Source organism: Eleutherodactylus coqui, chromosome 1 (assembly GCF_035609145.1).
Source record: "Eleutherodactylus coqui strain aEleCoq1 chromosome 1, aEleCoq1.hap1, whole genome shotgun sequence".
Taxonomy (NCBI): domain Eukaryota; kingdom Metazoa; phylum Chordata; class Amphibia; order Anura; family Eleutherodactylidae; genus Eleutherodactylus; species Eleutherodactylus coqui.
The window spans coordinates 450,032,693-450,060,168 of record NC_089837.1 but is presented as its reverse complement, the minus strand read 5'-3'; the positions used below and the strand labels follow the sequence as shown (position 1 = coordinate 450,060,168).

The 27,476-nt window shown below is 48.6% G+C and overlaps 1 protein-coding gene across 3 annotated transcripts; it reads right to left on the bottom strand.

Moving 5' to 3' along the window:
• Positions 1-3,102: 3,102 nt before the first annotated feature.
• Positions 3,103-22,723, bottom strand: MTIF3 (mitochondrial translational initiation factor 3). Of its 3 annotated transcripts, none has more exons than XM_066583380.1 (5): positions 22,703-22,723; positions 19,122-19,164; positions 15,819-16,298; positions 6,740-6,894; positions 3,103-3,388 (listed from the first exon to the last, which is right to left on the bottom strand). In XM_066583380.1, the coding sequence occupies exons 3-5, from the start codon at positions 16,288-16,290 to the stop codon at positions 3,170-3,172; spliced, it is 846 nt and encodes a 281-aa protein (XP_066439477.1). In that variant the 5' UTR covers positions 16,291-16,298; positions 19,122-19,164; positions 22,703-22,723; the 3' UTR covers positions 3,103-3,169. The 3 variants fall into 3 exon arrangements, with proteins under 3 accessions (XP_066439477.1, XP_066439460.1, XP_066439468.1); XM_066583363.1 differs by lacking the exon at positions 22,703-22,723 and adding an exon at positions 22,449-22,590; XM_066583371.1 differs by lacking the exon at positions 22,703-22,723 and adding an exon at positions 22,445-22,560.
• Positions 22,724-27,476: the final 4,753 nt, after the last annotated feature.

Genomic DNA, 27,476 nt, shown 5'->3' with positions numbered 1-27,476 from the left:
TTCTCAGAAATCTCGTCCACACGGGATGGGAAATCTGCTGCGGCTAAGCCGGTAGAAGCCGCTGCTGCGGTGCGGATTTGCCGGCCGCAGCATGTTCGTTTTTTTTTGTCCGCTGCGGCCACGCTCTCCTCTATGGGAAGAGCGAGCGGCCGGGCCGCTTCAAAGCCGCCGCGGGTTTTGTAGCGGCGGTTCTACCGGCGGAGATCTCGCTGTTTTTCGCTGCGGCCAAACCGCGAGATTTCCGACGAGAATCCGCCCTGTGAGAACCCAGCCTTACACTGCCTTATGCAGTTTTAGGCATATTCTCCTGAATTAAGCGATATTATATAACTTTCTCTTCCCTTACTATTGCACTTGCACTTTATAATTACCAGTATCTTACGATAACATGTGACACCGTGTGTTATATGCTGTATATTATAGTAATATATGCCTTAACATGGCTATATTCTATTCTTATGGTTTTAGTGTGGTTTTCTAGGTTATACTCTTTTCTATGAGCAGCGTATGCAATGCTGTCCATATGCAATACACTGGAAGTATATAATACTACACAATACATTGCATTTGGGTGATGATACATACGCAACCTTGCTATGAAACAGAACGGGGAATTAAAAAATATATATATCACACTGCGCATAACAGCGTGCATGAGATATGCGGTCATGCGCAGTGCACTCGCTGCCATACGTGGTCTCCACCAGCTCACACTGACCGGTAAAATGCTGCGTAACCCATGCAGTGTTTTACGCACACGGCCATGTGAATGAGCCCTTATAGCGATTGCTTATGCTGCGACTCATGTTTTGGTGTAGTGTGTCTACAAAAACCCTGATAACGGCTACATTGATGGAAAAAAATATCAGAATACAGTAGTAAAAAAAGAAAAAGCTTTGTCCTCAAGTTGCAAAATAGTTGTGTTGTCAGGGGTAGACACTGGTGGCATACTGTTAGGTTACCCAACCAATATCTAATCGGCGGAGATCCAGATCCTACTGATCGCTGTGCCACTTTGTCTTCTTTTGGCTAGGTAGTAAGATCTACTACAATCATAGTACTTACATTAGTAGAGGACTACTTATTGGACATTGCAAAGGCTCAATATTTCCTGCATTACACAAGTAGTCGTCAGTGGGAGAAAATCTGGCATCAGACTGAATGAAGATTGAGGCCTCTTTCACATGAGCGTGTATATACGCTATGATCTGATGCATTGGATTCCAATGCATCAGATCACTTGACCATATTTCCGCATTATGAAAGTGCCCGGCCGCCTAATATAGTGCCGAGTGCTTTCACACTGCCCTGCAAAGATAGTCCTGGAACTATCTTTCGGGGCAGAATACGTCGTCCGCTGCATGGGCTCCTATGGGAGCCAATGACAGCGGCCAGAGAAGGGAGGTGAGAGGGAGTTTAGCAGTGTGACTGCTAAACTCCCTCCCTCTTCTCCCCTCCGTCTGTTTGCAATCGAAGGGGGCGGGATGGTCGCAGAGCTAATCTCCACCCTGTTCACTCCTATTGCTGGCTGCGGACAAGGGGTGGGGAGAGAGCTTAGCTTCACCCCCGCTCTCTCCCATTGCAAACAGCTGGGAGGAAAAAGGAGGTGAGCCAACGAGGGGGGAGGCTGAACAGCATTGCGGGCTTGGCCTGTATGCGCTAGGGCCCGTGCCGTCTGAACAGGCACAAAAAAAAAATTAGATTTGTGCACCGTTCTTGCGTTTTTATGAGGCCGCCGAGTGCACATAAAAACCCCTTCGGCCGTGTGAAAGGGCCGGAGTATGAATCATGAACCAAAATTGCCCTAACATTCACTCTCTAATCACTGTTTTTTATATACGTTGGATGTACTCGCGCTGCAGACATGGATAGTAAAAGGTATCTGGTCCGAACAGCAGTGTATATACAGGGTGTTTCACTCAAAGGGCAACCCTTAATAATTTGTGTAAAACTGCAGTCATTTTCCGGAGTCTAGTGTTTATCGATGACTCACGTCCTGTGTTCAGACTATAAGACGCAGCCCAGGTTTACAGGAAGAAATATTTAAAAATGTGCAAGTAACCTGGAAATAGTGCTGTTTTACATCATTACTGCACCACAGAGCAACAAGCAGCAAGTCCACACCTTATAATGAACTGTTCTGTTGGACTAGACAAATGTAATCATGTACTCCAGACGTACTGGCGTTACGAATAGTTGTACCCTTTCAAGGCTTCATCGTCTCACTTTTATTATTTTGTTACATCACTGAAAATAAATTGTCCATGAAATGCTTATTAATGTGCGCACGCCATAACTTTACTATGATTCGAAGTGAAATACTTATTACATTTTGATTGGATGCTGATGGGGCGAGCTCGTGATCAGCTCACGTAACTACCAAGTTTACTATATAAGATGTATTTAATAAATGTGGAATAAAACTTCTACAGCGCCACCTATTGGAAGGTAGCATTCCTTCAAGCCAAAGTCAGACTTCTTAAACAAGCCTTGTGTGCGGCTCTGCTGCACACAAGGCACGCGCGCGGCTCTGCTGCACACAAGGCACGCGCGCGGCTCTGCTGCACACAAGGCACGCGCGCGGCTCTGCTGCACACAAGGCACGCGCGCGGCTCTGCTGCACACAAGGCACGCGCGCGGCTCTGCTGCACACAGGCATCTATGGTTGTCATGTTTAACAGTAATTTTATTAGCACTAAACCCCCACATAGAAGTGTAGTAATACATTACCTGTTCTAGCTGCTTCCCAGTGACAAATCTCCTAGGCACATGGTTATGACATCATTTATGGTCCTGCTGCTACTGCAAGACCTTGACCATTCCTATTATCTGTCCCTGTGTGTACAGAGGAGGATCTGCACCCTGGAAAGGATATGTGATAATAGGGAAGTCTGTGCAGCCGCGGTATGTATGTCTGCAGAGTTCTCCCGATGATCGAGCAGCGCACTGTCAGATCATGAGGACATCGATCAGGGGCCTCTGGATCTACCAGACCCCTCTGCCTCTAGACAATAAGGTGCAGACGCTTTTCAGCAAGATTTTATCTTGTTATAAATTGTGTTTTATAGTTAGAAAAATATGGTAAATCACGTTAAAACAACGTTGTAATGAAAATATCTCTTTTTAATGGGCTGCACATGAGTCCAAAATTGAGTCACTAATATGCCCTTTATGAGACTGGGCTATGGGTGTCCTTTATATTGGCATCTTCAGCAGGAGCAGTGTCATCATGCTTTTTCAGTGCTGGTCTGATTTTGCTTTTATGTAGCTCCTTGTCAGACAATGGCCGCAGGACACAAACCATGGCTCTGCCGTCTTGCCTTTCCTTTGGTTGGACCATGCAAGTAGCACAATCCATTATGCTTTCTATCATTTGCTGCAGAACAACCTTAGGAAGAAGCAGAAAAAGCGAAGTTTATTAGTAAATAGGCATTTGTAGCTGTGAGATAATTGACCGTCGGTACTATATCACCCGGTTAACCTGGGTGGCATGTCAACCGTATCCTGCTTTCCTCTGACAGAAGAATTTGGAAAAAAAGTCGGGCTATCTCCATGCACATTAGACTGAAGAAGCCGCTGTTGGTGGATCCCAGCACTTTTATAATATGAAGGGAAGTAATTGCTAACAGCACCAGTATCCGCCTGATGGCACCAGCTGAGTGCTATGACACTCTTTACAACCGATGGCAAGAGTGCACAATGTAAGACTATACTGTACATACCTAAAGTTGTCACATGTAAATATAAACAGAACACCATTTAGATGCCATACATGGTATGGAGAAGATGTTTATCATAATACAGGTAGTCCCCGACTTGCGAACAGGTTCCGTTCCAGGAACCTGTTCGCAAGTCGAACAAATGCTTGTATGGAGCGCGATCGCGGGTGGATCCTGCTCCATACAACGTCGGGTGCAGGCTGTTTCTTACAGCGGGCACCCGGCGGCAGCAGTTCCGACTAGCTGCGCCGCTTGTCAGAACTGTTAACACTTTAAATACTGCTCTGACAGCGGTATTTAAAGTGTTAACAGTTCTGACGAGCGGCGCGGCTCGTCAGAACTGCTGCCGCTGGGTGCCCGCTGTAAGAAACAGCCTGCACCCGACGTTCAGGGGTCCCGTACAGCGTCCCACGATGAGATCGCGGGACGCTGTGTGGTTGCTAGGCAGCCGGGGACCTCCTGAAAGGCCCCAGGGCTGCCTATACAGAGTGCCCATCAAGCGCACGGCTTGATAGGCGCTCTGCATAGACAGCCCTAGGGCCTTTCAGGAGGTCCCCGGCTGCCCAGCAACCGCGATGTGACCGGACAGGCTTCTATCAGGCTTGATAGAAGCCTGCCCGGTCCCTGCACAGTATGATGTAATGCCATAGCATTACATCATACTGTACTGTACAGATAGTTCGTATCTAGCGAAATTCGTAACTCGAATGTTCGCAAGTCGGGGACTATCTGTATCATAAATCAACTAAAGAATGGTTTAATAGGATGTGTTTCACTATGGCCAAGCTACAGTCCTGACCCTAACCTTATCAAGATGCTGTGGCATGACCTGAAGAGGACTGTGCATGCAAAGCATCCCAGAAATATTGATGAACTGAAACACATTTTCAGTAAGGAATGATCCAAAATTTGCAACTATAGGAAACGTTTGATGAGGCAATTGCTGGTAAAGGAGGGGGGGGGGGGGATCTACTAGTCATTAAATGCAAGGGTTTACGTAGTTTTTCTCAATGCATGGTAAATATTTACCCAGTGTGCTCAGTGGAAGACTTGGACAGTACAGCAGTTTGGGAGTTATTAATTTAGTTAGATTGTGTTTGTCTATAATTGTGACCTAGACATCAATTAAACCACATATTACTACTAATTATGCAGTAATTTCAAAGGGTTCACTTTTTCTTACAAGTGTACATGAAAGCTACAACACAAAGCTTACTATTCACATTACTGTTGACGAAAAAAAAACCAGAAGCCTTTGGCAACGAATTCTGTGCTGGTCAGTAGTTACCAGACAGAAATGGGTATAAAAAAATTGGAACCAGTTCTAACTTGTGGTGTCCATCAACAGTAATTTAATGTAAAGGGGGTAGCAACGTAAACAATAACATATTAACTCTGTTAGGGCTTAGTCACACGGGGTTTTTTTTCACTCGATTTACAGTTGCGTTTGCGAACCGCATCTATATAGACCCAATGCTTTGCAATGGGAGCGATCACGTCTGTTTTTTTTAATCGGACGCGGCGAAAATTATAGGACACAACGATTCGCAGAACACATGTAACTGCGTTCTACGACAAATCGTTGTGTTCTGTGTATGTGCGCTCAATGGGGCCGGCAGCAGCAGCACCAACCCCATTGAGAACATATACTAAAGATCGTTCCCCTCTGCCACAGCTGTGGCAGAGGAGAATGATGTTCTCCCATTGAATTCAATAGAGTCGGCAATACAGCCAGCTCCATTGAAAGCAATGGACTGCCGGCAAGCGCTGTATTAATTTTCAGGGAAGGGCTTCAAATATAAGCCCTTCCCTGAAAACCATCCTAAAAAAGTGTAAAAAAAAAATTTTTTTAAATCTATACTCCCCTTTTTTGCAGCTGCCGGGGCTCAACCGCGTCCAGCAACTCTTCTCCTGAACTGCTTTCAGTAGTATTCAGCAGGCAGGATTTAAAATTCATGAATTCATGAATGGGTGAGGGAGTACTGTCTCTGATTGGCTGAGCACTGTGACCAATCAGAGGCATCTCTCAGCTGTCATTCAGTAGCTGAGAGCTGCCTCTGATTGGCTGAGCACTGTGACCAATCAGAGGCAGCCCATTCAGCAGGCAGGGATTTTAAAGCAATTTGAGCGCATCAGTTATGCGCACAAAAAAAATCGTGCGAAAAAACGCCCATGTAACTAAGCCCTTAAAGGGACATTCCTACCTTTGACATTTATGGAATGCCGGCTTGGGAACCCGTGTCCATTAGCCAGAGCAGTAGGCTGCTAACAACAAGCAGCTCCAATTCTGGAGGACTTCGCCAAGCCGACTACTACATGGTTTTTCGGTCATCTCTGCAGAGGAAATGTACGGCCAGCTACAGCGTCGCTTGGTGACATTTCAGCCATTTACCAGGGGTTTCGGAAGTCAGTTGGGACAGCTTTATCGAAAAACAAATTGGCTGTCTCATCAAGACAAGAGGACAGCTCAATGAGTTATGCTGACCTGGGATCATTATTCTTTTAGGTTTAGACATTCTGTAAGTGGGTCGTACCGAGACGGACTTTGACATGAAGGGTGATAAAAGTCTGATCAGTGCGGGTCTCACCAATGAGACTCCAACTGATCCCGAGAACAGGGGTCCTCACTGTACTCTCTCTGAACCCCGCCAGAGTGAGGAAGAGATTGGATGGAGCGGTGGTCAAGCATACGTGGTGCCGCTCCATTCATCTTCAATGGACTGTCGGAGATAGCTGAGCGCTTGTACTCGGCTACTTTCATCAGCCTCATTGAAATGAAGGAAGTGGAGCCACACAGGTGCGACTATCCCTCCTTCTTTCAATTACCACGAATAGGTGCAGCGAGTGATGAGAAGGAGAAACCATGGCACCCCCCCCCCCCACCACCACCACCTATTCTCAGGACCGATGCCAGCCTCAGAGAGGGGACCTCCTTGGTCAGACTTTTATCACGTATTCTGTGGATAGGTGATAAAAGTCAATCTACGTACAACCCCATTAACAGCCACAGTGCCACTTACCAGCTTGTCTGGTCCATTATCAGTGCGACTGTTCAGCACAGAAATCCGTATGTGATGCTTTTTCTCAATCCAATGAATAAGCTGTTTCCTTTTCACATCTAAATCATGTTGAGCAATGCTGGCGAGAAATGACATCTCCTTGATCTGGACGGGACCTGTGCAATAAAACACACGTATTACACCACCAGGACCATATATAGTAAGGCACAAGGAAAAGGGTTCAGAATGGAAGGAGGGTACTGTAGAAAAGGATTCGTGGTCGCAGAAGAGTTTATAAACTGTAATAAATGCTGGTTTGTCGCATATCTTACAAGGACGTAAAAATGATCATTTGTTGGCGGCGCATCACCTCCTGTAAACGGGGCTGCGCAGCCGACAATAATGTAACCTGGCTTGTAGACAAGTACGTTTTGCTGAAGGTTATGTTGTCATTGTTGCAACATATTTAACAAAAGCAGAAGAATGTATAGTATATTGTTAGAAATGCTATAAGTTTGGGTTACTAGGAAAAGTAGAAGCAGTCGTTTTACTCTTCTGGGGGTGTTCTGCATTTCAGGATAGGTCGTCAACATCTGATCAGTGGCAGTCCACGGCTCAGCATCCCTGCCAATCAGCTGATAGAAAAGGGCTGAGGTGCTCCAGTGAGCGATGCAGCCTATATAATGTTTATATCGTGCTCACACTCAAGATGCTTTATTAGGGCTCCTTCACACTGGCGATCACGATTTTGCCGCGAGAAAATCATGGCCAAAAAAAAAAAATATTGCAATTTTGCTCATGAGATGTCCGAGCGTCGGCAATGCTTTTTCTTGCAAAAATATCACTGCCGCTTGCGTTTCTATCGCAATAGGAGTTCCTAATGTTAAAAACGCATTGCACGAAAATCGCAAGTTCGTGCTTTGCAATGCAATTAAAAAGAGGCTCCATAGGGAAATGTGAGAGATAAAAAAAAAAAAACGCAAAAAGAAAGGACATGCTGCAATTTTTTGAAAACTTGGCAAATGGGAATGAAACCTTTGAAAATCATTGGTTTCATTATTCTGCGTTTTCACGCGCATCGCTCAAAAAACGCGTGATTTTATCACCCAGTGTGAAGGAGCCATTCTGAGTACCTCAGGCTTGTCCCATTGAAGTGATCACTGATCGGGGAATGACGGTCTATCTTGAGGATAGGGAACCAATTTTTTAAATGCCCTTTTAGGGTTCTTTCCCATGAGCATAGGCGTTTTTACGTGTGCCTGCCGGCACCGTAAAAACGCGTGAACGGGCGCACAAATCTAACGTTTGTGCGCCCGTTCAGATGGCACAGGCCAGGCGCATATACACTGAGGCCGCAATGCCATTGCCTCCTCTTCCCTCCGGGTGTTTGCAATGGGAGTGGGCGGGACGGGGTTGGAGCTAAGCACCTGCCTTTCCCTAAAGCCAGCATCGGGAGGGGCGAAGCTTAGCTCAGCCCCCTCCCATTGCAAGCAGCCAGAGAGGAGGACAGAAGGGGGAGGGAGTTTAGCAGTCACGCTGCTAAACTCCCTTCTCTGTCCGCTGTCATTGGCTCCCATAGGAGAACATGCAGCTGTTGACGTATTCCGGGCACAAAGATAGTTCCGGGACTATCTTTGCTGCCCAGCGTAAAAGAGGAATAGTGGAGCACCTACTCTCTTAGGAGTGGCGCGAGGCCAAGGAGTTTGTGGATGATGGTGCCAAAATAATTGGTTGAAGCGCTGCCAGCACAGGCGAGGCCTCACTATAATCAGGATGTAGATGCAGACCTGGGCTTAGGAGTGACCTGTTATTGGGGATGAACTCCTCTGTCTACTGAAAGAAGCAGCACATATAATGCGTTTTGAGGCTACATGCCTCTTCCTGTTACACATACAGCTATGGCAGCAGATGTTACTGTCAGGACAGTGTCCGGGATATGGGGGTCCCTGAGATATCCCGCAACCCCTGTCCCTGCCTACTTGCCCCCCTGGGCTAACCCCCAGGGCGACAACTGGGCGACGGTCCCTACCCTCACTAGGGAAGCGGGACACGGGAGACAAACAGACACTGAGACAAGCAACGGTAGAATGGTCAGACAATCCGGGTAGGCAACAAGAGGGTACGCAGTACGGAGGGGTCAGGCAAAAACGTAGTCAAGTCCAAAAGCAGGTGTCAGAAAGGCCGAGGTCACAAGAGCAGTCAGGATAAACGCGGGTGCAGCTGGAGAACCAAACTAACACTGGCGAGGCCTGAGAGGAAAACACACCTATTTAAATGCTGTCAGCGCTCCCGCCCCAGAAGCTGATTGGGGCGGGGAGCCTGACAGCAGCAGGGCTAATCAGGGCGGTGCTGGGGACACGCCCCCAGTCTAGCTGCACAGACAGTTACTAGGGAAGCCAGCCTGGTAGTCAGGACACTAGAAGCACCAGCTGCCTCCCTAGCAACCCGGCGGCGACCAGTCTTACAGCGGCCCGGGGAGATCACAAGAACCGGGGTACCTCTGCGCCGCGCTCCTGTACCCCGGGTGGCCGGACCGGTGGTGCGGGCACGGCGGCCCCGAGAGTTGCCGGTTCTGACAGTACCCCCCCTTCTACGGGGGTACACCGGACCCCCATGGCCAGGTGCGGGCTTAAGCGGGAAAGCCCTGTGGAATGCCTGGACTAGGCGTGGCGCATGAACGTCCCTGGCAGGGACCCACGTCCTATCCTCAGGGCCAAATCCTCTCCAGTGGACCAGGTACTGCAGCCCACCTCTAACCCGTCGGGCATCCACAAGCCTTTCTACTTCATACTCCAGTTCCCCCTGTACCAGAGAGGGAGGAGGCGGGTTCTGGGTGGGGAGAACTGGAGTCACATACTTCTTAAGCAAGTTCTTGTGAAAAACCTTGTGGACCTTCCAGGGGTCAGGAAGTGCCAACTTATATGACACCGGGTTGATAACCTGAGAAACCGTAAATGGGCCAATGAACCGAGGAGCAAGTTTCAGGGAGGGAACCTTAAGTCTCAGATTCTTAGATGATAATAAAACCTGCTCCCCGACCACAAAAGGTGCAGAGATAGTACGTCTTTTATTTGCGTATTTACGCAGTTTCTCTTGGGAACCCTGAAGGTTCTTACGAACCTGGGCCCAAACTGTGCACAGTTCTTCGGCGGATATGTCGGCGGCCGGATTGTTCGAGACCAAAGGAGTAGAAAGCGAGAACCGGGGATGGAACCCATAGTTACAAAAAAAAGGTGACAGTTGGGTCGACGAGTTACCATGGTTGTTAATAGCAAATTCGGCGAGAGGTAAGTAGTTGGCCCACTGATGCTGGTTATCAGAGACAAACAGTCGCAGATACTGGATAAGTTCTTGGTTCATCCGTTCCGTTTGTCCGTTACTCTCGGGATGGAAAGCGGAGGAAAAGGACAAATTAACGTTTAGATTTTTACAGAAGGCTCGCCAGAAGCGAGCGACGAACTGAACCCCTCTATCAGACACAATATCCTCGGGGATGCCATGTAACCGAACAATCTCCTTGATGAACATCTCAGACAAAAGTTTGGCGTTAGGCAACTTGCCAAGTGGAACAAAATGAGACATTTTGGAGAAACGGTCAACTATTACCCAAATGACCGTATTCCCCAGCGAGGATGGCAGATCAGTAATAAAATCCATGGACAAATGGGACCATGGCCTGGACGGAATGGGCAAGGGCAGAAGAGGCCCCTCAGGACGTCTCCTGAGGTTCTTCCCCCTTGCGCAAACCGGGCACGCGGACACAAATACCCGTACATCCTTGGCCATGTGCGGCCACCAATAGAGTCTGGCCGCTAACTCCAGAGTACCCCTGATACCGGGGTGTCCAGCTAGGACTGAAGCATGTGTCTCCTCTAACACTTTCAATCTCAGTGACAACGGGACAAATAATTTGCCTTCCGGAAGGGCTTCAGGAGCAGATTGTTGAGCGGCGTGAATGAGAGGTGAAAGGTCGGAGGAGACAGCAGCGAGGACCACCCCGGGGGAGAGAATGCTCTCAGGCTCCGGCTCGGAAGGTTCCGGAGAACCAAAACTCCTAGACAGGGCATCAGCCTTGATATTCTTAGAACCGGGTCTATAGGTAACAACAAAATTGAACCGAGAGAAAAACAAGGCCCAGCGGGCTTGCCGAGCATTTAACCTCTTAGCGGAATCTAGATAAGTGAGGTTTTTATGGTCAGTGAGTACCGTAATCTGGTGATGGGCTCCTTCCAAAAAATGCCTCCACTCTTCGAAAGCCCACTTAATCGCCAGCAATTCCCGGTTGCCTATATCATAGTTCCGTTCGGTGGACGAAAACTTCCTAGAAAAATAGGCACACGGTCTAAGGTTGGTGAGAGTGGAGGGACCTTGGGACAGTACCGCTCCCACACCAAACTCAGAGGCATCTACCTCCACCACAAAAGGACTGGACAGATCCGGTTGTACTAGGACAGGTGCAGACGAGAACGCCGCCTTTAGGGTATTGAAGGCCCTCAGAGCCTCAGAAGACCAGGTCCTCACATCTGCCCCCTTTCTGGTGAGGTCCGTTAGAGGTTTAGCCACCACGGAGAAGTCTTTAATGAATTTGCGATAGTAGTTGGCGAAGCCGAGGAAGCGTTGAAGGGCTTTCAACGACCCTGGCTGAGCCCACTCCGTGATGGCCTTCACCTTTTCAGGATCCATCTGGAAGTCGCATGGCGTGATGATATACCCCAAAAATGATATCTTTTGTACCCCGAAAACACATTTCTCGAGTTTAGCAAACAGCTTGTTATGTCTGAGTCGAGCTAGCACAGTCTGAACGTGAGTATGGTGACTCGGCAAGTCGGAGGAAAAAATCAAAATGTCGTCTAGATATACAACCACGAACACCCCCATGATATCCTGAAACACTGAGTTCATGTACCCCTGAAAAATGGCGGGGGCGTTACACAATCCAAAAGGCATAACTAGGTATTCAAAATGCCCGAGGGGCGTATTGAAGGCGGTTTTCCACTCATCCCCCTCCCGAATGCGGATGAGGTTGTATGCTCCCCTGAGATCAAGTTTAGAAAACCATCGGGCACCAGCGACCTGGTTGAGGAGGTCAGGAATGAGTGGAAGAGCATACTGGTTTCGGACTGTGATTTTATTTAGCTCTCTATAGTCAATACAGGGCCGGAGACCCCCATCCTTCTTCTCAACGAAGAAAAACCCGGCACCCACCGGGGATTCTGAGGGCCGGATGTGCCCCTTGGCCAGGCTGTCCTGGATGTAGTCCCTCATGGATTCTCTCTCTGGAACCGTAACGTTATAAATGCGGCCCTTAGGAAGTTTGGCCCCAGGAATCAAGTCTATTTTACAGTCCCATTCCCTATGAGGGGGCAGAGCTTCAGATAATTGTTTGGAGAACACGTCAGAAAACTCGGAGAGGTATTCTGGTAGGGGGCTCCCCTCGCAGGTGGAGATTCCCACCTTCACCGCACAAAGGTGGTTGGCACAGCGGGGACCCCACTTTACCAGTTCCAACGTGTCCCAATTTACTACCGGGTTGTGCTCCCGGAGCCAGGGGAGGCCTAGGACGACGTCCACAGACAAATCTCTCATCACTAGAAAGGTGCAGGTTTCCACGTGTAAGGCTCCTATAGTAAACCTTACTTCAGGGGTTACCAGATTAACCACCCCTGCTTGCAAAGGAGTGGAGTCCACTCCTGAAACCAGAATCGGAGTTTCTAAACGTAACAAAACCCCGGACAGTTGAGCAACGAAATTAAAGTTAACGAAATTAGCCGCAGCCCCCGAATCAACAAAGGCTTGCCCAGTACGGTGGAAAGCATGAAATTCTAGGGTGCAAGGCACTAACATTTTGGACAACACAGGGAGTACCTTGGCTCCTAGACAGTCCCCCCGATAACTGCCTAGGAGCGGGAGTTCTTCCTGCCGTGGCTTCTTAGCGCAGGTAGCAATGCGGTGACCCGGCTCCCCACAGTAGAAGCAGAGGTTCTTCTTCAGGCGGTGTTCCCGTCGTTGCTCGGGGTTCACAGCTCCCAGCTCCATGGCCTCGGTGGTGGGAGGGTAAACGGTCGGGTCAGTCGAAGAAGTAGACGTGGGGAGTGGGGTGGTCCGAGCGGCGTGTCTGGCCCTCAAACGTCGGTCGGCTCGAATAGCCAGCGACATGGCTTGCTCCAGGGTTTTAGGCTCTGGGTGGGCCACAAGTAGGTCCTTGAGACCCTCAGACAGACCGGTCAAAAATAAGTCTTTTAGGGCGGCATCGTTCCACCGGGATTCCGTACAATGTTGACGGAATTGGGAACAGTAGTCCTCCGCCATCTTACAACCCTGGCGCAGGGCCAGAAGTTTGGAGACTGCATAGCCCGCCCGGTCGGGTTCGTCATAAATTTGACCCAGGGCGAAAAAAAAGGCGTCAAGGGATAGTCGGGCTGGAGAGCCAGCTGGTAGCGAGAAAGCCCAATTCTGGGGCTCTCCCCTCAGGCGGGTAATTACGATTCCCACTTTCTGGTATTCAGTACCAGAGGAGTGGGGGCGGAGATCAAAGTAGAGCTTGCAGCTCTCTCTAAATGCAAAAAACTGATCTCTCTCTCCGGAGAAGCAATCCGGAAGCGTGGCTCGAGGTTCTGACATCGTTCCTGGAGCGGACGAGGGCTGCATGGGACCTGCAGCTGCCACTTGTTCCCGTGGCTGCAAGCGGGCTGTTAGGTCCTGGGCAAGGGTCGTAAGGACCTGGACCTGGTTCGCTAAAGCCGCCACGGCCTCCATCGAGGGGCTCAAAGTTGCCGGGCGGATGCAAGGGTCTGACCTTAGTTCGGCCAGTGTTACTGTCAGGACAGTGTCCGGGATATGGGGGTCCCTGAGATATCCCGCAACCCCTGTCCCTGCCTACTTGCCCCCCTGGGCTAACCCCCAGGGCGACAACTGGGCGACGGTCCCTACCCTCACTAGGGAAGCGGGACACGGGAGACAAACAGACACTGAGACAAGCAACGGTAGAATGGTCAGACAATCCGGGTAGGCAACAAGAGGGTACGCAGTACGGAGGGGTCAGGCAAAAACGTAGTCAAGTCCAAAAGCAGGTGTCAGAAAGGCCGAGGTCACAAGAGCAGTCAGGATAAACGCGGGTGCAGCTGGAGAACCAAACTAACACTGGCGAGGCCTGAGAGGAAAACACACCTATTTAAATGCTGTCAGCGCTCCCGCCCCAGAAGCTGATTGGGGCGGGGAGCCTGACAGCAGCAGGGCTAATCAGGGCGGTGCTGGGGACACGCCCCCAGTCTAGCTGCACAGACAGTTACTAGGGAAGCCAGCCTGGTAGTCAGGACACTAGAAGCACCAGCTGCCTCCCTAGCAACCCGGCGGCGACCAGTCTTACAGCGGCCCGGGGAGATCACAAGAACCGGGGTACCTCTGCGCCGCGCTCCTGTACCCCGGGTGGCCGGACCGGTGGTGCGGGCACGGCGGCCCCGAGAGTTGCCGGTTCTGACAGTTACTTATCGGTGCACATGTGGTGCAAGAATAACCAAGCAGCCTCAAAACGCGGAATATTTGGTGGTTGTTTCAATAAACGGCGCAGTCAGGTTCATCCCAAAATTCTGTTTTTGTTTCATAACTACAAGGTCGCACTTAGCCCCAGTTTTCCAAACTTTTTCACTGTAAAGCTTCTCTAATAAAGTTTTGTAGTTAAACACTTTTTTTTAACCCCTTAGTGACACTATATTTTGGACCTAAGGATGCGATGATTTTTTGGGGGGTATTTTCATCTCAACCTTTCAAAGGCCATAACTTTTTATTTTTCCGTCGACATGGTCGAATGAGGGTTTGTTTTTAGCGTGGCGAGGTATAGTTTCTATTTGTTCCATTCTGTCACACATATCATATACTAGCTGATATACCCGGCTTCGCCCGAGTTAATTTGGTACTGGTGTTTATCTGGTGTTCACACGGAAAATCTTATGAAGTCGTGGTTACTTTAGAGATACCGAGGAAAAAAATATGTTCACCATTTTGCATAGTTCTCTGCGTTACCCAGGAAACACCACGTGGAGGTAACCATGCGACATTTCCTTCATATAAAATGACATCGGGAAGTGAGAGAATTAGATTACGCACGTAAAATTTGGACACTAATTCTTTTGCGCTAGAATTAAATAATCGAGTTGGGACCCATTAACTTTTCCTATTTTAGACATAATCTATGCTTGCACCAAATTTCAAGTTTCTACGACATCGGGAAGTTGGGGAATTAGTGGCGCGTCAGTCAGTCAGGGCTTTCGTCTTTATATATATATATATTAAATAGTGCCTTCGAAAAATACAACTCATCCCGCAAAAAGCAAGCCCTTATACAGCGACGTCGATAGATAAATAGAGGAGTTACGATTTGTTTAAAAGGGGGGAGGAAAAAACGAAAATGGAAATAAAAAGAGCCTGTTAAGGGGTTAACAGTATTTGTCATACCCATTACAAAGCGTGCTCAATTTATTGTATGGGTCGCCATGGATGCGACGACGCCCAACATGTGGCTTTTTAATACTTTCAAACAAAAAAAGGAAGAGTTTACAAAAAAGTTTATTTTTATACCCCTGCAGTGGACTTGAACCTGCTCATGCACTGATAAGTGACTACCTTCGTATTGCAATGCATTATCGCTTATGACAGCAATTATAGGCCAAGGCAGACCAGGATGCCATTGACTGGCCATGGCAATTCATCAACCCTCCGCGACTACATGGCAGAGGGTCGATGACGTCACAGACGGAGCGCCTTCCCTCTGTGAACCTCCTACATGCCACAATCAACATTGATTGTAGAATGTAAGGGGTTAACAGTAGTGGATCGGTGTTCTCACTGTTTCCCACTTTTGCATCGGGATGCCTGACCCACAAAAATACATCCACAACTCTATAATGGGTACGTGAAGCAACAGGTTTTAATACTTTTCTTTGTACCAATACATATACGCATGATTGATGGTTAAAGCGGGATGCGAACAGTCCCTAACGACCGACGATAATAAAAACTAAACATTGGAACTATAGAATATGGCCAAAATAACGTGTACGACCAGCTAGTGGTGGCCGAGAAATAAGTGATGTTGAATACATACGGGGGCTCGGTTTCTCTCGTAGTTTCAGCCGCTCTTCGTACAGCTCTTTACCAGTTAGCAGCTTGTACAACGGGGGTTCTGCATTTTCCGAAACGGATATTAGTTTCAGGTTCTCCTTCTCCATGAGGCGTATCACATCCCTTTTCAGCATCTTCCCCATGTCCTTGCCTTCTCTATCTAACACCTGGATTATTTTATAGGGGATTAATCTGCCAACTTGCCCAATCACCTTCCTGGCATTGAGGTTGACTTTTTTGGTAGGGTTTGGCTTCTTGGAGACCTCTTCTTCAGTAGTACTGTATGGTTTTACATCCACTGTCAGGAGTCCTTTTCTCGTCCATCCAATGGTGTTCCATGGCAGATAACTTGTGGTCTTAAGTGATCTGTGACACAGACCAAAGTGTCTTCCCAAATAGTACCTGCTATTATTTGCAGCTTGGCAAATTATTTTCTTCAAGTGAAGTCCAGACATTGTGCAGACTACGAGAAAAAAGTCAAAGCAATCCATTGAGTCGTCACCAATAACAGTCACCTTCTCGAATCCTCAGTGTCTTTTACCATCCTGATACATTGAACATTAAGCAACTCTGCAATAGATTTTAATTGAAAAAGTCCCATCGTTTTGGGTCTACAGCTCCTATGCAGAACTATTGTTTCCATGATAACAGAGGCAACCCCTATATAGTCTGACGCTCCGGTCATACTCTTTCTATGTCTCCCCTATCTTTTTTCTTAAACCACCAAAAGTATTTTAGCATGAAGTTGGAAACAGATGGGAGTTTGACTGCAGGATCAGACTACACAGCCTTTGTTTGTTGTCTGTTACCATGGAGACACATAGATCTGCACAGGTGCTGTTCGAGGAAAACAATAGAAGATTTATAATTAAAAGGTGTTGTACAAGGCTTTTACTATTGACGACCTATCCTCAGGATAGGTCATCAATAGCTGATTGGTGGGAGTTCACAGCTCAGGATCCTTGGGTCCACTATCAAGACAGACAGTGCTAGAAGCAGAGAGCGCTGTCCACAATGTTGTGGCCTGTTTTGGTACTACAAGCTCCCATTGAATTCAATTATTATAGTCAACAGCTGCATTTACAATTCTGCTGGTTTAAACAGTCCCTTAGTTTCTGCAGATTTATTAATGTGGCGATCTTACATGCTCAGTATGCTGCGTGGACAGGGTCCCTTTGAAGCTAGTTTAGCCGTCAGTGGTTAAGGCTGCCTGCACATGGGCGGGTTAGATTCCGCATGCAGAATCCCGCAGCGGAATCTGGCCCTGGCAACAGCGCCGTCCGCGCATACCTGCTTTCGCTTTGCTTCATCTGTACTGCGGATGGTCTGCGTGGCTCACCATCAGACATGTGCAGTACAGATTTTTTTTCAAAACCGCTTTTTCCACGTCATCTCACAGCGATGACGCGGAATCTGCGACTTTTTGCAATGTCAGTTGCGGAAGGGCCACGGACAAGACGGTTTCCAATGCCTTCAATGGAAGCCGCCCGCATGGAATACGTGCAAAAATGGAACATGCATGCTATGGGCGGCATTTGCTGTGGAAACCACAGGTGGACGCCCGCTCCAGATTCCGCAATGCATATCCGCCCGTGTGCAGGCGGTCTAAAAGAGGCAAATTCACACGCGGCAGATTGGTTGCAGAAAGTTCTGTGACCAAAAATCAGTTGCGCACATCTGAATGCGGGTGTTATGGAGACAAGTGCACAGATTTCTACAAGCACCATCCAGATGAATCGGACAATCAAGGGCGATGTTCTGTAAGTCTGCCAGGTGTGAAGTGACCTTAATGTTTATAAACAATGTGTATGATGTTCTGTAGTAGAGCAAAATGTAGCACTGCGCTCCATCAACAGACACAGAGTTGCCACTTTATCACAGACATCCATCTAGTAGTGCCATAGGCCCCTTTCACACCTAAATTAGGCCTCATGTCCACGGGGACAGATCCGCAGCGGGTGTCCCACACGCGTGATCCGCGCCCCATAGGGATGCATTGGACACCCGCAGGTAATTAAATACCTGCAGATGTAATTTTCCCTTGAGGCGCGAATTGCGTGTGCGGGAAAACACCCGCAGCATGCTCCATTTTCGTGCTGGTCTCCCGTGTGGACGGCTCCCGCAGGCTTCTATTGAAGCCTATGGAAGCAGTCTGGATCCGCGGCACACCTGCAGCTGAATTCCTGCTCTCTGGCGCGGGAGAGCAGGAGTTAAAAAAAAAAAAGTGTGCACGGCGCATGCGCGCGGCACGCTGCCGGTGTGCCGAGCACATCCGCCGGGCCGAAGAAAGAAGATCCAGCTGCGACGGAGGGCAGATCCGCAGCGTCCGGGCAGGTAAGTAATTCTTCTTTTTAGGACTCATGTCCGCGGGAAAGGAAGGACCCGGTGCGGGATTCTGCATAAAGAATCTGCGGCGGGCCTGATTTTCCCCATGGACATGAGGCCTTAGGGTTTCCGTCTCTCTGTTCCAATTTTGGAGAAGAGAAAGTGAAAAAAAAAAAAAAAAAAATGAAAAACAAATTGAGCAATGAGCTTTCATTTACTTCCATTCCATCAGGTCCAAAAAAATTGACTGAAGCCTTTCCGTTTTTGGGTTTTTTTTGAAACCCCAATGAAATCAGTGGGGAAAAACAGGTCAGTTTATTTCTGTTTTATTTCAGTTCCTCTCCTCCAAAAACAGAGCAGAAAGACAGAAACCCCGAACTGACCCTAACGCAGGTGTGAATCCAGTCTTAGACCTTCTTCGTCCTTTAGAATTGCAACAATTCATTGTTGCGTCCACCCGCAGGTATCAGAGGACCCAGGGTGTGCCAAGATAACATTCCCCGCGCCATTACTCCCCCTCCACTAGCCTGAACTGTTGTCACCCGACAGGAAGGGTTCATCAATTCATGCTGCTCACGCCAAATTCCTGACCTCCCATCAGCACGGTGCAGCAGCAATCTGGATTCATCTGACCAGGAGATGTTTCTCCACTGCTCAGTGATCCAGTTCTTCCCCCCTGCAGTCTTGTCACTTTGTTTCTCTCTGACACTAACGGTACGGGAACTGCTTGTGCTTTTATAGCCCCTGCTTGTGTAGACTTGGACATCAGATCGCTGGGTTTTCCCATTCTAACGTGGATTCACACTAAAACTGATCCACGCTGAAAGCTTATTGATTTGCAGCCGCAGGGTCATGTGTCTAATTTGCATACAGAGAAGCACCAATGAAGAAAGAGCTGGTGTCTCTTATAAAGTGGCCCTTCGGCGTATTTTAAACAGACGGGATAGATTGTATCACTTACCGTCTCACAGTAGGTGCCGTCAGATCATTGTGCTTCACAAATCCTGCAGGGAAATACACTGTCAGAACAAATCCAGGAAAACCACCTGCATGTAAAGCAGCCCACTGATATCAATGGGTTCTCTGCGGAACGTGCGCAAATCCGGCTGCGCGAAGGAGCCCTAGGGGTCTGATTGTACCAGATGAGCAAGCGAAGCATGGGGCGTCCGCACTTCATGTTACACCTGCGGATTTGTTTTTATTTGATTTGCAGATGCCACTTGTGGATAATAAATTGCAGCATGCTCTATTTTACCGCGGATCACGTGCGGCTGCGCCATTCATCTCTGGGGGAGTTTATGATCTGCAGTGCATCCGCAAATACATTTGCGAATTTGAAGGTTAAAACCAATTAGGGAGGAGAGGTTGCGGACATTTTAATTTGAATTTAATGATGACTCGCGATGCACCAGCTGCAGAAATCCGCAGAAACAAATTTGCGCATGGCGTGGACATGAAGCCCAAGACCGCCTGCACACAGCCGGGTCGGACCCTGCATGCGGGATCCCGCAGCAAGGCTCAACCCAGTGCCCGGCTGGTGATCCCTGCACATCTGTCCGGTGTCTTCTCCTCTGCTGCCGATGTGCTGGACAGTGCACATGCACAGTACAGACGACGCTGCGCCGTCATTATGGCGATGATGTGGCCCCTACGACCATTCTGATGATGATAGCAGAGTGGCCGCGGGACGGACGGCTTCCATTGACTTCAATGGAAGCCCTCCGTGCGTAGCCCTGACAAAATCGCAGCATGCAGCAATTTCTCCCCCGCGAGCGGAAAATCGCAATGATTCCTGCTCGAGGGCAGGAAATTGCGCATTGTCAGAGCACGCTATGGGCTGGATTTGTTGCGGAATCCGGAGGCAGACGCCCGCTCCAGATTTCGCAATGCAAATCCGCCTGTGTGAAGCCGGCCTTAAGTTACGACCAACTTCCAGGGGCATTCTGGGAAATTTTTATTTTTGCTATAGATGACGGTCAGGAACCCGCCACTTGGATCCCCGGCGATCAGCTGATCCCCAGTGCTGCGGTCACTACAGGAAGCGCTGACCATAGCGCAGCGGCCCGGGCTGGTGTTGGAGGTGCGGGCAGCTGCTACTGTTAGATTCATTGGGGTGCAGATGGCAGTGCTGTGTGCATGTATGTATGATGGGGCACTGTCTATAGGACTTAGTCCCTGCAGCACCCCCATGTATGTATAATGGTCACCTCAGTCCCTGCAGCACCCCCATGTATGTATAATGGTCACCTCAGTCCCTGCAGCACCCCCATGTATGTATAATGGTCACCTCAGTCCCTGCAGCACCCCCTATGTATATATAATGGTCACCTCAGTCCCTGCAGCACCTCCCATGTATATATAAGGTACACCTGAGTCCCTGCAGCACCCCCCATGTATATATACTGGTCACCTCAGTCCCTGCAGCACCCCCCATGTATGTATAATGGTCACCTCAGTCCCTGCAGCACCTCCCATGTATATATAAGGTACACCTGAGTCCCTGCAGCACCCCCCATGTATATATACTGGTCACCTCAGTCCCTGCAGCACCCCCTATGTATATATAATGGTCACCTCAGTCCCTGCAGCACCCCCTATGTATATATACTGGTCACCTCAGTCCCTGCAGCACCCCCTATGTATATATACTGGTCACCTCAGTCCCTGCAGCACCCTCTATGTATATATAATGGTCCCCTCGGTCCCTGCAGCACCCCACATGTATATATAATGGTCACCTCAGTTCCTGCAGCACCCCCCATGTATATATAATGGTCACCTCGGTCCCTGCAGCACCCCCCATGTATATATAATGGTCACCTCGGTCCCTGCAGCACCCCCCATGTATGTATAATGGTCACCTCAGTCCCTGCAGCACCTCCCATGTATATATAAGGTACACCTGAGTCCCTGCAGCACCCCCCATGTATATATACTGGTCACCTCAGTCCCTGCAGCACCTCCCATGTATATATAATGGTCATCTCAGTCCCTGCAGCACCCCCCATGTATATATAAGGTACACCTGAGTCCCTGCAGCCCCCCCCCCATGTATATATAATGGTCCCCTCAGTCCCTGCAGCACCCCCATGTATGTATAATGGTCACCTCGGTCCCTGCAGCACCCCACATGTATATATAATGGTCCCCTCAGTCCCTGCAGCACCCCCCCCATGTATGTATAATGGTCACCTCAGTCCCTGCAGCACCCCCCATGTATATATAATGGTCACCTCAGTTCCTGCAGCACCCCCCATGTATATATAATGGTCACCTAAGTCCCTGCAGCACCCCCCATGTATATATAATGGTCACCTCGGTCCCTGCAGCACCCCCCATGTATATATAATGGTCACCTCAGTTCCTGCAGCACCCCCCATGTATATATAATGGTCACCTCGGTCCCTGCAGCATCTCCCATGTATATATAATGGTCACCTAAGTCCCTGCAGCACCCCCCATGTATATATAATGGTCACCTCGGTCCCTGCAGCACCCCCCATGTATATATAATGGTCACCTCAGTTCCTGCAGCACCCCCCATGTGTATATAAGGTACACCTGAGTCCCTGCAGCCCCCCCCATGTATATATACTGGTCACCTCAGTCCCTGCAGCACCCCCCATGTATATATAATGGTCACCTCAGTTCCTGCAGCACCCCCCATGTATATATAATGGTCACCTAAGTCCCTGCAGCACCCCCCATGTATATATAATGGTCACCTCGGTCCCTGCAGCACCCCCCATGTATATATAATGGTCACCTCAGTTCCTGCAGCACCCCCCATGTATATATAATGGTCACCTCGGTCCCTGCAGCATCTCCCATGTATATATAATGGTCACCTAAGTCCCTGCAGCACCCCCCATGTATATATAATGGTCACCTCGGTCCCTGCAGCACCCCCCATGTATATATAATGGTCACCTCAGTTCCTGCAGCACCCCCCATGTGTATATAAGGTACACCTGAGTCCCTGCAGCCCCCCCCCCATGTATATATACTGGTCACCTCAGTCCCTGCAGCACCCCCCATGTATGTATAATGGTCACCTCAGTCCCTGCAGCACCCCCCATGTATGTATAATGGTCACCTCAGTTCCTGCAGCATCCCCCATGTATATATACTGGTCACCTCGGTCCCTGCAGCACCCCCATGTATCCTCCGCACCCCCATGTCCGAGCTCTATAGGCAGCAGTAGGCCTCGCTGCATCCTCGGCCTCTCCTCGATACACAGGCCCGTGACTAAGCCAGGGCCGTCACTGCCAGGACTGCGCGCACCTACCGGCCCGTCCAGCACCGATCCCGGGACCGTGCAGCAGCAGCACAAACAGAGAAACTGTCACCCGGCCAACAAGGGGTGCTCCGGTGACGGAGGGTCACATGACTGCTTCCCCATCACCGCACGCGGAGTCATTTAAAGGGCCAGGCCCGCTGCAGTCACTCCAGCCCAGGAGATCAGCGGCGCCGGCCGGCAGTGCGCCTGCTAGAGGACAGCAGTCATGGCTTAGAAAATTGTCCCAATCTGATTGCACGTACCCGACAACCAGTGTCTGCAGCTGGGACCCCGGCATCGGAATAGTGATCACGTGACAGGACAGCCAGCGTCCCCCTCGGGGCTCGTTCACACCTGCGGAAATACGCTATTACACTATTTTTGTGCACAGTGAATAGACGCCATTGAGGTTAATGGGTTTCTGCACTTGAGCAGACCTTTTCATGCGCTGTGCGATCGCATGAAAAAATATGGCATGCCGCATCTTGGTGCGTTTTACGCAGTGTAGAAGCCTGTGCGTTTGTTGCGTTTTTATACAATGTTTTTCTGTGCGTTTTTTTTTTTTTTTAAACTTTAGGCGCGTGAATATGACGCATACTTGTGCGAGTAAGAAGATGTAACTGGGCAGCAGCGTATTTGGCCCAGTGACGATGCTGGGTATTCACGGACTGAAGTACGCACCCATCCGTGTCAATGCACTCTTAGGGCAGGCTCACATGAGCGTAATGTCATCATGTATTATGCAGTGAATGGAGTTAATGAAAGTACAATGATTTTCACCGAGCCCCTCCCCCCTTCACACTAGCGTGTTTTTATTTCATATAATACGCGCGTAAAAAAGAACGCAGCATGTTTTATTTTACTGCATATTACGCACCATTGTCCTCTATGGGCGCGTAATAAATGCTGTAAATATGAAATTACATCGCGTATGTGCAGCGTTTATACGCAACGTCGCTAAGTGACAAAAGCAGGAAATTAAAAAACAAGTGAGACTGCACATGACGGCGGGCGTGAGATACGCTGCCATGAGCAGCGCAAAATTGCTGCCCTACTCAGCGATATGCCTGCTCACTGCTGGCTCAAATAGCGGTAAAACGCGTTATACACACAGCGTTTTACGCTTACGCTGGTGTGAGACGGCTGTCAATGTAATGAGCGTGGTTCTGGTGCTATATTTATTCATTGATCTTGGTGCTGGCTCTGTGTTTAGGTTATATTGGTTCTGGTACTATATCCATTAATCTTGGTGCTGGTTCTGTATTTATGTTATGATGTTGATTCTGGTTCTATATCCATTGATCTTGGTACTGGTTCTGTATTTATGTTATGATGTTGGTTCTGGCGCTGTATTTATCCATTGATCTTGGTGCGGATCCTGTATTTATGTTATGATGTTGGTTCTGCTACTATAACCATTGATCTTGGTGCTGGCTCTGTGTTTAGGTTATATTGGTTCTGGTACTATATCCATTGATCTTGGTGCCGGTTCTGTATGTATGTTATGATGTTGGTTCTGGTACTAATAATAATAATAATAAACTTTATTTGTATAGCGCCAACATATTCCGCAGCGCTTACATAGACAGGGGGGAATACAAAAAGACAAAATACAAACATTACAGAACCACGGTTACATATAGTAATCAGTTGATGGAAACAATAGGGGTGCGGGTCCTGCTCCAACGAGCTTACATACTACAAGTAATGGGGTGATACAGAGGGTAAAGGGGCTGGAGATGTGCACGGTATGGCGAGGTGGAGAGTGAGGGATGTTATACACATAAACAATGGTCAGACATTTAGCCGTGTGACAGCAGAAACGGTGTGACTGCAGGAGCGGTTTATGATGGCTAGCAGGGATTGCAGTCAGTAGGTCAGGGAGCATGTTATCAGGCGGAGTACAGAGGGGTTTGTTTAGGGAATGTGGTATGCCTCCCTGAAGAGGTGCGTTTTTAGAGCACGCCTGAAGTTCTGCGAGTCCTGGATTGCTCGGGTAGCCTTTGGTAGTGCGTTCCAGAGGACTGGTGCTGCTCTGGAGAAGTCTTGGAGGCGGGAATGAGAAGTTCGAATTAAAGGGGCACTCAGTCTGGTTTCGTTAGCAGAACGGAGAGCCCGGGCTGGTTGATGGATTGAGATGAGGGAGGCGATATAGGGTGGCGCTGCACTGTGGAGGGCTTTGTGGATGAAGGTAGCGAGTTTGAATTGAATTCTGTATTTAACGGGCAGCCAGTGCAGTGACCGGCACAGGGCAGAGGCGTCTGAGTAGCGGCTGGACAGGAAGATGAGCCTGGCTGCCGCATTCAGGATGGACTGGAGAGGGTAGAGTCTGGTGCAGGGGAGGCCGATCAGCAACGAGTTGCAATAATCGAGCCGGGAGTGGATGAGGGCGACAATAAGCATTTTTAACGTCTCCACAGTGAGAAAAGAGCGGATTCTTGTGATGTTCTTGAGGTGCAGCTGACATGTTAGGGCTAGAGATTGGATGTAGGGGGCAAAAGAGAGATCAGAGTCAAATATGACTCCAAGGCAGCGGGCTTGTTGTCTAGGAGTTATGGTGGCGCCACACACTGAGATGGAGATGTCAGGAGGAGGTCGGTTAGTGGAGGGTGGAAATACCAGTAAGTCAGTTTTAGAGAGGTTTAGTTTTAGGTAGAGAGAGGACATGGTGTTAGAGATAGCGGACAGACAGTTAGTGATGTTTTGGAGGAAGGGTGCAGAGATGTCACGGGAAGAGGTGTATAGCTGGGTGTCATCAGCGTACAGGTGGTATTTGAGGCCAAAACTCCTGATGGTTTGTCCAATAGGGGCTGTGTAGATAGAGAAGAGAAGGGGGCCAAGGACCGAGCCCTGGGGGACCCCAACAGCAAGGGGAAGAGGAGGGGAGGTAGAGCCAGCAAAGGAGACACTGAAAGAGCGGTCAGATAGGTAAGAGGAGAACCAGGAGAGGGCAGTGTCCTTTAGGCCAATGGAGCGTAGCATACTGAGGAGGAGTTTGTGGTCAACAGTGTCAAACGCTGCAGAAAGGTCGAGGAGGATCAGTAGGGAGTAATCGCCCCTCGATTTGGCTGTCAGTAGGTCATTGGATACCCTAGTAAGGGCAGTTTCTGTCGAGTGTTGAGGTCGGAAGCCAGACTGTAGGGGGTCTAGGAGAGAGTTCTCTGATAAATAGCTTACAAGGCGGGAGTAAACTAGGCGTTCTAGTAGTTTGGAGATGAAGGGGAGGTTTGAGATGGGTCTGTAGTTGGCAGCATCAGTCGCGTCCAGAGTCGGTTTCTTTAGCAGTGGGGATATGATGGCGTGTTTGAAAGAAGAGGGAAAGATGCCAGAGGTCAGAGAGAGGTTGAATATAGTGGTGAGATGGGAGATGACCACTGGGGAGAAGGAACGGAGGAGGTGTGAGGGGAGAGGGTCGCTAGCGCAGGTGGTGGGGCGAGCAGAGAAGAGCAATTTGGAGACTTCTTCCTCTGTCACTGGTCTGAGTACAGACAGTGAGCAGGAGCTAGATGCAGTGCTGACAGGACTAGGGTCAGGGCTAGTCTGGGATTGGGAGGTTATTTCCTGACGGATGTCGTCTAATTTCTTTTTGAAGTAAGCAGCCAACTCTTCAGCACTGAGATCCGTCACTGGGGGCTGCGGTTTTGGGCTGAGAAGGGAGTGAAAAGTATCAAAGAGCCGTTTAGGGTTGTGCGATAATGAGGAGACTAGAGAGGTGAAGTAGACTTGTTTGGCATGGTGGAGGGCGAGGTTGTAGGTTCTGAGCATATATTTGCAGTGGAGGAAGTCTGCGGACGTTTGCGATTTCCTCCACAGCCGTTCAGCACTTCTAGAGCACCGCCGGATGAAGCGTGTATGAGGTACTATATCCATTGATCTTGGTGCCGGTTCTGTATGTATGTTATGATGTTGGTTCTGGTACTATATCCATTGATCTTGGTGCCGGTTCTGTATGTATGTTATGATGTTGGTTCTGGTACTATATCCATTGATCTTGGTGCTGGTTCTGTATGTATGTTATGATGTTGGTTCTGGTGCTGTATTTATCCATTGATCTTGGTGCTGGTTCTGTATGTATGTTATGATGTTGGTTCTGGTACTATATCCATTGATCTTGGTGCCGGTTCTGTATGTTATAATGTGGGTTCTGGTACTATATCCATTGATCTTGGTGCTGGTTCTGTATTTATGTTATAATGTGGGTTCTGGTACTATATCCATTGATCTTGGTGCCGGTTCTGTATGTATGTTATGATGTTGATTCTGGTTCTATATCCATTGATCTTGGTGCTGGTTCTGTATTTATGTTATGATGTTGGTTCTGGCGCTGTATTTATCCATTGATCTTGGTGCGGATCCTGTATGTATGTTATGATGTTGGTTCTGCTACTATAACCATTGATCTTGGTGCTGGCTCTGTGTTTAGGTTATATTGGTTCTGGTACTATATCCATTGATCTTGGTGCCGGTTCTGTATGTATGTTATGATGTTGGTTCTGGTACTATATCCATTGATCTTGGTGCTGGTTCTGTATTTATGTTATGATGTTGGTTCTGGTTCTTTATCCATTGATCTTGGTGCTGGTTCTGTATTTATGTTATAATGTGGGTTCTGGTACTATATCCATTGATCTTGGTGCCGGGTCTGTATGTATGTTATGATGTTGGTTCTGGTACTATATCCATTGATCTTGGTGCTGGGTCTGTATGTATGTTATGATGTTGGTTCTGGTGCTGTATTTATCCATTGATTTTTGGTACTGGTTCTGTATGTATGTTATGATGTTGATTCTGGTTCTATATCCTTTGATCTTGGTGCTGGTTCTGTATTTATGTTATGATGATGGTTCTGGTGCTGTATTTATCCATTGATTTTGGTACTGGTTCTGTATTCATGTTATGATGTTGATTCTGGTTCTATATCCATTGATCTTGGTGCTGGTTCTGTATTTATGTTATGATGTAGGTTCTGGTGCTGTATTTATCCATTGATCTTGGTTCTGGTTCTTTATTTATGTTATGATGTTGGTTCTGGTACTA